Source organism: Tachypleus tridentatus, chromosome 3 (assembly GCF_004210375.1).
Source record: "Tachypleus tridentatus isolate NWPU-2018 chromosome 3, ASM421037v1, whole genome shotgun sequence".
Classification (NCBI taxonomy): domain Eukaryota; kingdom Metazoa; phylum Arthropoda; class Merostomata; order Xiphosura; family Limulidae; genus Tachypleus; species Tachypleus tridentatus.
Window position 1 is genome coordinate 52,087,773 of NC_134827.1, and position 13,580 is coordinate 52,101,352.

Sequence of the window (13,580 nt, forward strand, 5' to 3'; positions counted from 1 at the left end):
AGAACATTCTTGGTTATAGTGCTTCTCTTAGAGAACAGTGTAAAAAGTAAGTTCAAGATGTTGTAGCATTGATTCAGAACATTCTTGGTTATAGTGCTTCCCTTGTAGAACAGTGTAAAAAGTAAGTTCAAGATCTTGTAGCATTGATTCAGAACATTCTTGGTTATAGTGCTTCGCTTGAAGAACAGTGTAGAAAGTAAGTTCAAGATCTTGTAGCATTGATTCAGAACATTCTTGGTTGTAGTGCTTCCCTTGGAGAACAGTGTAAAAAGTAAGTTCAAGGTCTTGTAGCATTGATTCAGAACATTCTTGGTTATAGTGCTTCCCTTGAAGAACAGTGTAGAAAGTAAGTTCAAGATCTTGTAGCATTGATTCAGAACATTCTTGGTTATAGCGCTTCCCTTGGAGAATAGTGTAAAAAGTAAGTTCAAGTTCTTGTAGCATTGATTCAAAACATTCTTGGTTATAGTGCTTCCCTTGGAGAACAGTGTCAAAAGTAAGTTCAAGATCTTATAGCATTGATTCAGAACATTCTTGGTTATAGTGCTTCCCTTGAAGAACAGTGTAAAAAATAAGTTCAAGATCTTGTAGCATTGATTCAGAACATTCTTGGTTATATTGCTTCCCTTGGAGAACAGTGTAAAAAGTAAGTTCAAGATCTTGTAGCATTGGTTCAGAACATTCTTGGTTATAGTGCTTCTCTTGGAGAACAGTGTAAAAAGTAAGTTCAAGATCTTGTAGCATTGATTCAGAACATTCTTGGTTATAGTGCTTCCCTTGGAGAACAGTGTAAAAGGTAAGTTAAAGATCTTGTAGCATTGATTCAGAACATTCTAGGTTATAGTGCTCCCCTTGAAGAACAGTGTAAAAAGTAAGTTAAAGATCTTATAGCATTGATTCAGAACATTCTTGGTTATAGTGCTTCCCTTGGAGAACAGTGTAAAAAGTAAGTTTAAGATCTTATAGCATTTATTCAGAACATTCTTGGTTATAGTGCTTCTCTTGGAGAACAGTGTAAAAAGTAAGTTCAAGATCTTATAGCATTGATTCAGAACATTCTTGGTTATAGTGCTTCCCTTGAAGAACAGTGTAAAAATAAGTTCAAGATCTTGTAGCATTGATTCAGAACATTCTTGGTTATAGTGCTTCCCTTGGAGAACAGTGTAAAAAGTAAGTTCAAGATCTTATAGCATTGATTCAGAACACTCTTGGTTATAGTGCTTCCCTTGGAGAACAGTGTAAAAAGTAAGTTCAAGATCTTGTAGCATTGATTCAGAACATTCTAGGTTATAGTGCTTCCCTTGGAGAACAGTGTAAAAAGTAAGTTCATGGCGCATTACTTAGAGCCTCTTCCGATATCAGTAGGCTTCATTTGTCATCCTTACACAAGGTGTATATTCTACTTTTCATGTTGGTTACATCAGAACTAAGTCATTGAATCTGTTGTGAACCTTATCAATTTAAAAGTTGAAATGTATTTTGACTTAGAAAAAGTACAAATTGTCAATATATCTTTAAATGCAACCATAGAAAAGACAACTGGTTACTTTTAGGGTGTCTGAGAAAAAAAAAAAATTTGTTGGTCACTGTCTATCTTTGTCAAGTTATGTTGCTAGTTAAAGTTATAATGTTGAAACATTATGTTGTTTTGTAACAGTTCCTTTCGGTTTTAGGACAATGTAACATTGTAGCTGTTCTTTGTAATGACAACAGGCTTATGTCTGAACAGTGATGTTTGTTTCAGTTTTTATAAAACGTATGGTTGTTTTTACAAAATGGTTTATGATTGTTTTCAAATGTTAATACTATAAAAGTGCATACACTATGTTTTTGCCTTTTTCTTGACCAACAATTTTAACTTACCCTTTGTCTTGTAAGTGAAATGTGTAAATGAAATTATTACTTCTGTAAAACTATAATTTTGTTCATTATTTGTTTCTCAGTGTCTTCAACTTCACTGTTCCATTTTTATCATGGTTAGCAGTTATCCTTCTGATTGGAATGGCAATGGTTTTGTACATTGTACCCTTCAGATTCATCATTATGATATGGGGTGAGTGTACTGGTTTTCTCTTGTATCACAATATGAAATAGTTAAGTTATTTAACATTTGATGAGAAGGGTTTACAGTGGAAGAATATACATATATTCTGTACATCAGTTAGTGGAAATAGAAAAGTATATCTTCAATGTTTGGTTAGAAGTAATATTATCTGTACATCACTTAGTGGAAATAGAAAAGTATATCTTCAGTGTTTGGTTAGAAGTAATATTATCTGTACATCAGTTAGTGGAAACAGAAAAGTATCTCTTTAGTGTTTGGTTAGAAGTAATATTATCTGTACATCAGTTAGTGGAAACAGAAAAGTATCTCTTTAGTGTTTGGTTAGAAGTAATATTATCTGTACATCAGTTAGTGGAAATAGAAAAGTATATCTTCAGTGTTTGGTTAGAAGTAATATTAACTGTACATCAGTTAGTGGAAATAGAAAAGTATCTCTTTAGTGTTTGGTTAGAAGTAATATTAACTGTACATCAGTTAGTGGAAAGAGAAAAGTATCTCCTTAGTGTTTGGTTAGAAGTAATATTATCTGTACATCAGTTAGTGGAAACAGAAAAGTATCTCTCTAGTGTTTAGTTAGAAGTAATATTATCTGTACATCAGTTAGTGGAAACAGAAAAGTATCTCTTTAGTGTTTGGTTAGAAGTAATATTATCTGTACATCAGTTAGTGGAAACAGAAAAGTATCTCTTCAGTGTTTGGTTAGAAGTAATATTAACTGTACATCAGTTAGTGGAAATAGAAAAGTATCTCTTCAGTGTTTGGTTAGAAGTAATATTATCTGTACATCAGTTAGTGGAAAGAGAAAAGTATCTCTTTAGTGTTTGGTTAGAAGTAATATTATCTGTACATCAGTTAGTGGAAATAGAAAAGTATCTCTTCAGTGTTTGGTTAGAAGTAATATTATCTGTACATCAGTTAGTTGAAACAGAAAAGTATCTCTTCAGTGTTTGGTTAGAAGTAATATTATCTGTACATCACTTAGTGGAAATAGAAAAGTATCTCTTCAGTGTTTGGTTAGAAGTAATATTAACTGTACATCAGTTAGTGGAAAGAGAAAAGTATCTCCTTAGTGTTTGGTTAGAAGTAATATTATCTGTACATCAGTTAGTGGAAACAGAAAAGTATCTCTCTAGTGTTTGGTTAGAAGTAATATTATCTGTACATCAGTTAGTGGAAACAGAAAAGTATCTCTTTAGTGTTTGGTTAGAAGTAATATTATCTGTACATCAGTTAGTGGAAACAGAAAAGTATCTCTTCAGTGTTTGGTTAGAAGTAATATTAACTGTACATCAGTTAGTGGAAATAGAAAAGTATCTCTTCAGTGTTTGGTTAGAAGTAATATTAACTGTACATCAGTTAGTGGAAAGAGAAAAGTATCTCTTTAGTGTTTGGTTAGAAGTAATATTATCTGTACATCAGTTAGTAGAAATAGAAAAGTATCTCTTCAGTGTTTGGTTAGAAGTAATATTATCTGTACATCAGTTAGTTGAAACAGAAAAGTATCTCTTCAGTGTTTGGTTAGAAGTAATATTATCTGTACATCACTTAGTGGAAATAGAAAAGTATCTCTTCAGTGTTTGGTTAGAAGTAATATTATCTGTACATCAGTTAGTGGAAACAGAAAAGTATCTCTTCAGTGTTTGGTTAGAAGTAATATTAACTGTACATCAGTTAGTGGAAATAGAAAAGTATCTCTTCAGTGTTTGGTTAGAAGTAATATTATCTGTACATCAGTTAGTGGAAACAGAAAAGTATCTCTTTAGTGTTTGGTTAGAAGTAATATTAACTGTACATCAGTTAGTGGAAAGAGAAAAGTATCTCTTTAGTGTTTGGTTAGAAGTAATATTATCTGTACATCAGTTAGTAGAAATAGAAAAGTATCTCTTTAGTGTTTGGTTAGAAGTAATATTAACTGTACATCAGTTAGTGGAAAGAGAAAAGTATCTCTTTAGTGTTTGGTTAGAAGTAATATTATCTGTACATCAGTTAGTAGAAATAGAAAAGTATCTCTTCAGTGTTTGGTTAGAAGTAATATTATCTGTACATCAGTTAGTTGAAACAGAAAAGTATCTCTTCAGTGTTTGGTTAGAAGTAATATTATCTGTACATCACTTAGTGGAAATAGAAAAGTATCTCTTCAGTGTTTGGTTAGAAGTAATATTATCTGTAAATCAGTTAGTTGAAACAGAAAAGTATCTCTTCAGTGTTTGGTTAGAAGTAATATTAACTGTACATCACTTAGTGGAAATTGAAAAGTATCTCTTCAGTGTTTGGTTAGAAGTAATATTAACTGTACATCACTTAGTGGAAATAGAAAAGTATATCTTCAGTGTTTGGTTAGAAGTAATATTATCTGTACATCACTTAGTGGAAATAGAAAAGTATCTCTTTAGTGTTTGGTTAGAAGTAATATTAACTGTACATCAGTTAGTGGAAAGAGAAAAGTATCTCTTTAGTGTTTGGTTAGAAGTAATATTATCTGTACATCAGTTAGTAGAAATAGAAAAGTATCTCTTTAGTGTTTGGTTAGAAGTAATATTAACTGTACATCAGTTAGTGGAAAGAGAAAAGTATCTCTTTAGTGTTTGGTTAGAAGTAATATTATCTGTACATCAGTTAGTAGAAATAGAAAAGTATCTCTTCAGTGTTTGGTTAGAAGTAATATTATCTGTACATCAGTTAGTTGAAACAGAAAAGTATCTCTTCAGTGTTTGGTTAGAAGTAATATTATCTGTACATCACTTAGTGGAAATAGAAAAGTATCTCTTCAGTGTTTGGTTAGAAGTAATATTATCTGTAAATCAGTTAGTTGAAACAGAAAAGTATCTCTTCAGTGTTTGGTTAGAAGTAATATTAACTGTACATCACTTAGTGGAAATTGAAAAGTATCTCTTCAGTGTTTGGTTAGAAGTAATATTAACTGTACATCACTTAGTGGAAATAGAAAAGTATATCTTCAGTGTTTGGTTAGAAGTAATATTATCTGTACATCACTTAGTGGAAATAGAAAAGTATCTCTTTAGTGTTTGGTTAGAAGTAATATTATCTGTACATCACTTAGTGGAAATAGAAAAGTATCTCTTCAGTGTTTGGTTAGAAGTAATATTATCTGTACATCAGTTAGTGGAAATAGAAAAGTATCTCTTCAGTGTTTGGTTAGAAGTAATATTATCTGTACATCAGTTAGTTGAAACAGAAAAGTATCTCTTCAGTGTTTGGTTAGAAGTAATATTATCTGTACATCACTTAGTGGAAATAGAAAAGTATCTCTTCAGTGTTTGGTTAGAAGTAATATTAACTGTACATCAGTTAGTGGAAAGAGAAAAGTATCTCCTTAGTGTTTGGTTAGAAGTAATATTATCTGTACATCAGTTAGTGGAAACAGAAAAGTATCTCTCTAGTGTTTGGTTAGAAGTAATATTATCTGTACATCAGTTAGTGGAAACAGAAAAGTATCTCTTTAGTGTTTGGTTAGAAGTAATATTATCTGTACATCAGTTAGTGGAAACAGAAAAGTATCTCTTCAGTGTTTGGTTAGAAGTAATATTATCTGTACATCAGTTAGTGGAAATAGAAAAGTATCTCTTCAGTGTTTGGTTAGAAGTAATATTATCTGTACATCAGTTAGTGGAAATAGAAAAGTATCTCTTCAGTGTTTGGTTAGAAGTAATATTATCTGTACATCAGTTAGTGGAAATAGAAAAGTATCTCTTCAGTGTTTGGTTAGAAGTAATATTATCTGTACATCAGTTAGTTGAAACAGAAAAGTATCTCTTCAGTGTTTGGTTAGAAGTAATATTATCTGTACATCACTTAGTGGAAATAGAAAAGTATCTCTTCAGTGTTTGGTTAGAAGTAATATTAACTGTACATCAGTTAGTGGAAAGAGAAAAGTATCTCTTAGTGTTTGGTTAGAAGTAATATTATCTGTACATCAGTTAGTGGAAACAGAAAAGTATCTCTTAGTGTTTGGTTAGAAGTAATATTATCTGTACATCAGTTAGTGGAAACAGAAAAGTATCTCTTTAGTGTTTGGTTAGAAGTAATATTATCTGTACATCAGTTAGTGGAAACAGAAAAGTATCTCTTCAGTGTTTGGTTAGAAGTAATATTAACTGTACATCAGTTAGTGGAAATAGAAAAGTATCTCTTCAGTGTTTGGTTAGAAGTAATATTAACTGTACATCAGTTAGTGGAAAGAGAAAAGTATCTCTTTAGTGTTTGGTTAGAAGTAATATTATCTGTACATCAGTTAGTAGAAATAGAAAAGTATCTCTTCAGTGTTTGGTTAGAAGTAATATTATCTGTACATCAGTTAGTTGAAACAGAAAAGTATCTCTTCAGTGTTTGGTTAGAAGTAATATTATCTGTACATCACTTAGTGGAAATAGAAAAGTATCTCTTCAGTGTTTGGTTAGAAGTAATATTATCTGTACATCAGTTAGTGGAAACAGAAAAGTATCTCTTCAGTGTTTGGTTAGAAGTAATATTAACTGTACATCAGTTAGTGGAAATAGAAAAGTATCTCTTCAGTGTTTGGTTAGAAGTAATATTATCTGTACATCAGTTAGTGGAAACAGAAAAGTATCTCTTTAGTGTTTGGTTAGAAGTAATATTAACTGTACATCAGTTAGTGGAAAGAGAAAAGTATCTCTTTAGTGTTTGGTTAGAAGTAATATTATCTGTACATCAGTTAGTAGAAATAGAAAAGTATCTCTTTAGTGTTTGGTTAGAAGTAATATTAACTGTACATCAGTTAGTGGAAATAGAAAAGTATCTCTTTAGTGTTTGGTTAGAAGTAATATTATCTGTACATCAGTTAGTGGAAATAGAAAAGTATCTCCTCAGTGTTTGGTTAGAAGTAATATTATCTGTACATCAGTTAGTAGAAATAGAAAAGTATCTCTTTAGTGTTTGGTTAGAAGTAATATTAACTGTACATCAGTTAGTGGAAATAGAAAAGTATCTCTTCAGTGTTTGGTTAGAAGTAATATTAACTGTACATGAGTTAGTGGAAACAGAAAAGTATCTCTTCAGTATTTGGTTAGAAGTAATATTATCTGTACATCAGAAGATAAAAAGCTTAAAACTTTTATCAAGTTAAGTATTAAGTCAGAGAAATATTGTTCGCTGTAGACAGTTAAGAAAAAGAAAACATTTAACCCTTTCATTGTGGGCTTAGTATAAAATACTAAAGATTGTATAGCATGTGTACCTTCACAAAATTTGGTAGCCATTTAGTGAAGATTACAAATTTTTGTAAACAAAAAAATCTGATTTTGTTTAGTAAGTATTTTTACTAAAGATTTGTGTATGAAAATGGAGTCTGTTTCGTTACTAGTCTTAGTGCAAAATTATTTCATGTTATGATTAAAGAACTATTGTTCATGTTGAAAATCTCAAATATTATTTCTGTAATCTTTAACACCTAAATAAAGTTCACACTTTTATTTTCAGAAGAACTTTATATGTTGTCCTAACTGTATGGGGGACTGTGAATTTGACTGACCTTATAACCACCATAAGAAAGTTAGGAAAGGAATATAAATTATGCTTTTATTCATTTTAGAATTACAACATATTATAATACAAAAATAAAAATGTTTAGTCTAAACAGCTTTAATTTCACAATGTTGTATATTTAAATTATTTTTATTGCTTTGACATTTCAGTTATAGCTGGGTAAGATAAAAGTTACAATGATATGGACATGTGCACTCATGTTTCCATATACAATAACATACAAAGGTCCATTAGTATGTACAAAATGACCTGTCTTGGTTGTGTTTTAGTGGACTCGTATTTACCATTAGTATTTACAAAATGACCTGTCTTGGTTGTGTTTTAGTGGACTCGTATTTACCATTAGTATTTACAAAATGACCTGTCTTGGTTGTGTTTTAGTGGACTTGTATTTACCATTAGTATTCGCAAAATGACCTGTCTTGGTTGTGTTTTAGTGGACTTGTATTTACCATTAGTATTTGCTAAATGAGCGCTCTTGGTTTTATTTTGTAAAATACAGATATATTTAAGTTAATAATACATTATGTGTATTTCTATTATTACTATTTACAAACAAGTTTTTAAAATTATATTTATCAAAACACAGAACAGTAAATAAAAACATAAAGTAAACAATTACCTCTTCTTGTTACGTCCTTTGTACTCTGTTGCTGCTTCTAATAGGTTGCTAAGCCTTGAAACATTTTGCACATGGAAGTTATGAAATAATATAGTTTGTTTAGTCTTTATATCTACATTTGAATAACCAGATGAAATGATAAATTACTATATTAATACTGTAGAATTACATTATAGTTTATCGAGTCTAGTAAATAAGTTGTATTTGGATCTAAAAAAAATATGAAATTTTAAGCACACTAAAAACCCAACCTACTTCCTTAAAATCGTGTTTGGAAAAAACGAGATGGCATCCTAACACCTGAAAATGTTGAATGTGAGTCAACAGACATGATGAAATGGCCTTTGACCCATGACCCACAGTGAAAGGGTTAAGGTGTTTAACACTTACAAAAATAAAACATAATACCTTCTGAACTATCTATGTAAAATCTTTGAGAAGTAAGAATCAGTATACATTTATCATGGTGGGAAAACATATGAGTATGAAATGCATCATGTGGTTATTTTTAAGTGACTTGTTATAACACTTGTTTTGAAATTCCATAATAAACTGATTTCCTCACCAGGCCTCCACATGTTCACTAAGAAGCTCTGGAATCGTCAAGCTTCCCTAAACCTTGAATTACTCGACTTCCTATCTTGCGTACCTAATGACGAAGAAAGGGTAAGTTTGTAACGACCCTAGATAAAAGATATTTATAAAAAATTCTAAATTGTGTCTAATTTCTCTATCAAAAGTAAACCATATAATCACTTATAGCCCTTCAATGGAAAAATAGTAAGTTAAAGGTTAATAAAACTAAATATTGATTTTTTCACTTCCTGTCATGGGCAAACCATAAATAGCCCATTGTGTAGTTTTAATTAAAAAACAACAGCATTTAACTTTACAAATTTTATCTTAACACTACAGTTGTGTGGTCTGCTAGAGGTCATTCAAGACTCTCTCGTTTTTTTATATAAGATTTTGTTCATCCTTTTCTTGTAATTGACATGTGACTGAAGGTGTCATTATTTTTTGTAAGCTCAGCATGGTCAGGTGGTTAAGGCACTCAATTTGAAATCCAAGGGTCACTGGTTCAAATCCCTGTCATGCTAAACATGCTTGCCTTTTAAGCCATTGGAGCATTTTAATATGATGGTCAATCCCACTATTCATTTGTTAAAAAGTAGCCCAAGAGTTGGTAGTGGCCAATGATGACTAGCTGCCTTCCCTCTAGTTTTACACTGCTAAATTAGGGATGGCTACTGCAGATAGCCCTCATGAAATTTTGCTCAAAATTCAAATCAAACCAGACAAAAATATTTGAATCAAACACTGATAGATAAAGTTAATGGTATTGTAACAAGTTGTTATGATGTTACATTATTAGATAAAGTACTTGAATCAGACACTGATAGATACAGTTAATGATTTTGTAACAAGTTGTTATGATGTTATATTATTAGATAAAGTACTTGTATCAGACACTGATAGATAAAGTTAATGGTATTGTAACAAGTTGTTATGATGTTACATTATTAGATAAAGTACTTGTATCAGACACTGATAGATAAAGTTAATGGTTTTGTAACAAATTATTATGATGTTATATTATTAGATAAAGTACTTGTATTAGACACTTATAGATAAAGTTAATAGTGTTGTAACAAATTGTTATGATGTTATATTATTAGATAAAGTGCTTGAATCAGACACTGATAGATAAAGTTAATGGTATTGTAACAAGTTGTTATGATGTTACATTATTAGATAAAGTACTTGTATCAGACACTGATAGATACAGTTAATGGTATTGTAACAAGTTGTTATGATGTTATATTATTAGATAAAGTACTTGAATCAGACACTGATAGATAAAGTTAATGGTTTTGTAACAAGTTGTTATGATGTTACATTATTAGATAAAGTATTCAAATCAGACAGTGAAAGATACACCAAACAGTAGTGGAATGAACAACTGACCACAATGATATCCAGAGAAGTCCAGTTCTGTTCCAAGATAACATAATCTCGCCAAGTAATTTTGGTACCAAATTCCAAAGAACATTTGTTATCACTAGTTAAAGCTCACTTTTGACACTAATGTTTTATTTATTTTTGTACCAAACTTGAAGCTGTGAAAGACTTGTCTGTAAGCTGTGTTTATGAATTGTTATTAGACCTCACGAAACAATAACAAAAAACAATCTTCTAAAACATGTGAAATGCAACTAATCCCAGTTTGGACTTGTCACATACCTTTATTTTATTTTTATATAAGAATGCTACAGTTATTTGAGTTTGGTGATATGTAGGACAATGAAATAAGTAGTTGATAATAGTTGGTTTGATACCTAATTAATTTGTTTTAGATTATGAAACATATGCTATTCCACTCACAGACCTTCTATATTCATCTACTTATCTGTCTGTCCAAATCTAGTAGTTTGTATATAGTTACTTTAATAACTTACTGTTTTACCTCTTGCCTAAATATATTACCTCTTATTATTGACTTAGCATTGGTATTCAAAGAATGGAACTTTGAAGTTACACTAACATTTATAGAGTTGTTATAAATAAAGACTTTTCACAGTTGATACAGTAACTGTAGCAACACATAACTTATAGATCTTGATAGGAGAGCTTCCACAAAACAAGGTGGTTCATAGTTAACATTTTAATCTCATTATGTTAAAGAGAAAAGCCTTAAGTTATTACAGTGAGAAGTAAGTAGGAGTTATGTGAATTAATAATAGTGTAGACTGTTGTTTAATTATAGTATGTAGCTCCAGCAGTTTACCTTTAGAAGGAGGGTAGTTTGTTAATTGTAGATATATACAGTAACTGTAGAACCTTCTATTGTTGTAGTTTAAATCTACTGACCTAGCAATAATGCACTGCTCTTAATGGAATATTCATGTTGAGTAGTCAGCCATTTATAAAAACTTTTATTGTTGTGGGCTATATAATAACATTTACTAAAGCATTTGTAATGCACCATGTAACTCAATTAAAACTATGTTATTCATTGTGCATGTTGAGAACTAATGTTCCTTGTGAATGTTGACAATGTAACATTCCTTATTACTGTTGACAGTGTAATGGTTCTTGTGACTGTTGAGAATTTTGCCACAAATTCATTTGAATACATACAAATAAGGTTTTTTTTAGGTTATCTGATGAAGTACTTATCAACAGGTTTAGTAGGACATTACATGCAACAGTTAGAGTAAATAAAAATGAGTTTTTCTATAATCTGATGCATATTGTACAACAATTTCCTGTTGCTCTATTTTTACCATGATTATTTTAAATATACGTTTGAATTTTAAAAAATGTCTGATCTTAAACATATTTTATACTATAGTGTACTGAAAGTCCTTATCTTAATCAGTACCAAGAATGTAATGATATAAGATGCAACTAAAAATAATTTGTGGTTTTAACTTGTGACTGAGAAATTATAGAAACCTTAGTTTCTGAAACATTTGATCTTGACCTGATGTACCAAAAATATACCAATAACCATTCATTATTTAAAGGTTAACATGGAGGTTTATGTATGAAATAACAGATTTATGGGAGGTAAAGTTTGTTTTAAATCAGAATCTAATCTAAACATGGTTTTAAATGATGTTAGTATAGATTTGTTGTTTCATATTCATCTGGCATAAGTTACCATTTTGAGAATGTTCCAAAAAGCCATTTACTGTACCACATCATGCTGGCTGGCCTCTGAGAAGGATCTAATGTAATATTGTAAGTATGGTGTTAAGAAACAATGTATTTATTTAGGCATGAATTTTACAAGTTGACACAACAATGATTAATTTTTTTAACATTTTGAAACTTAAAAGTAAATACCACTGTTTAAATCACCCAAGATAAGATTTACCAAGAATGTGGGCTATATTAAACAGTCAGGAATATCATTTCTTTGATATTTGTGTTTGTAATAATACTTTTGTGTTAACTGTAATAAAACTATAATGTCCAGCCTGGTTTTGTAAAATAATATTTGAATAATTTTGTGTTATCACAAGATAGTATATAATGTTTTTTTAAGTTTACAATCACATATGTTTTGTTACACAGTAGGAAGGTGCTAACAGGACTATGAGACAGAATCAATATTTTTAAAGTTTACATCCTTATTTGTACAATAGTTTTAATAGTTGTTATTAAAGGTATTTCTTTGTATATTCTATGTAACAGCTGTGTTATATTGTACATAACGAGCAACAACACCTTCACTAAATGTCTACCTAACACCTGCGTTATACTGTACATAACCAGCAACAACACCAAAAAGTAAAGAAATTGCTTCTTGGCCTTCCCCAACATCTAATCAATTGATGTTGGAAAACAAATTAATACAAGTTTAGGTAATTCTCCACTGACGTCTTCCATGGGAGAACCCAGACATATCAAAGGAATAATGATACACGATAAAGTATGAACAGCTCACAAATAAGGTTGGCATACAACAGTGCACTTGTTCACTTATGTTGACATTTGTAATTTCACACTTTCAAACAATCATCTTGTCTAAATGTTCAATAGATATTTGGGGCTTTGATAGAAATATAGTACAACGTTTTTAATGAAATAAACAAGGTACTGATACTGAGACACAAAGTTATACATAAACAAGACTTAAGTGTGTGATTTCATTATATTAATGGATCCTTACTGGGAAACGCACATGGTCACATTAACTTCAAGAAGCATATAAATATATGCATTATTTACATGTTAGTGAAAGCTGACAATAAAGGTTGGTAACTGGTGCGTGTATGTTAACAGAAGTGACAAATTAAATAACTTTAAGGTTTCACCACAGTTTAGAGAAAACAATGCATACTGAAGTTTACTCTGTGTTATCTTAACAAGATCAGTTGATACATCAAATGAGAGGCCTACAGAAGATCATAGAGCAGGATCACCATTTGCTTATGAAAATTTTAAACATTGTCAGATTTTAACTACAGCTAATATTATTTCTAGTGTTCAAAACTACAGGCTTACAACAATAAAGGTAAACATGTTTATAACTTTGACTAAACTACTTGTTAATGCTAGCACTGAATGATAACCGTTTTTAAAAGATAAGATACTTTTGTTGTTTCAGTAGAGATTGTATCATGTTTATATTTCTGCCAAGCTACAATCATTTAAATAGTCCAGTCTTCCTATAGAGGGTTTACAGTGAGGATCCTTGAAGTTTAATATAAAAAACACTGTTTTCACACATATCCAAAAAACTTTAAATTTACAGCATGTAAAACCTCATGTAAGCACGATGTTTGTCTTAAAAATTAGAACCAACATCGTAGTTATGAGTATGATGTGAATGTTAATCGTTAAGTTTACTCTAAAAAC

General features: G+C 30.4%; 1 protein-coding gene across 1 annotated transcript in view; it reads left to right on the forward strand.

Annotated features, from left to right (window-relative positions):
- LOC143246831 (multiple C2 and transmembrane domain-containing protein 1-like) overlaps window positions 1-12,398 on the forward strand; it is a 49,338-nt gene extending 36,940 nt beyond the window's left edge. The window contains exons 20-22 of the mRNA XM_076494018.1: window positions 1,944-2,053; window positions 8,779-8,876; window positions 10,118-12,398. Coding sequence (XP_076350133.1) covers window positions 1,944-2,053; window positions 8,779-8,876; window positions 10,118-10,177 — 268 coding nt within the window. The 3' untranslated portion in view covers window positions 10,178-12,398. The remainder of the gene's footprint in view (window positions 1-1,943; window positions 2,054-8,778; window positions 8,877-10,117) is intronic.
- Window positions 12,399-13,580: the final 1,182 nt, after the last annotated feature.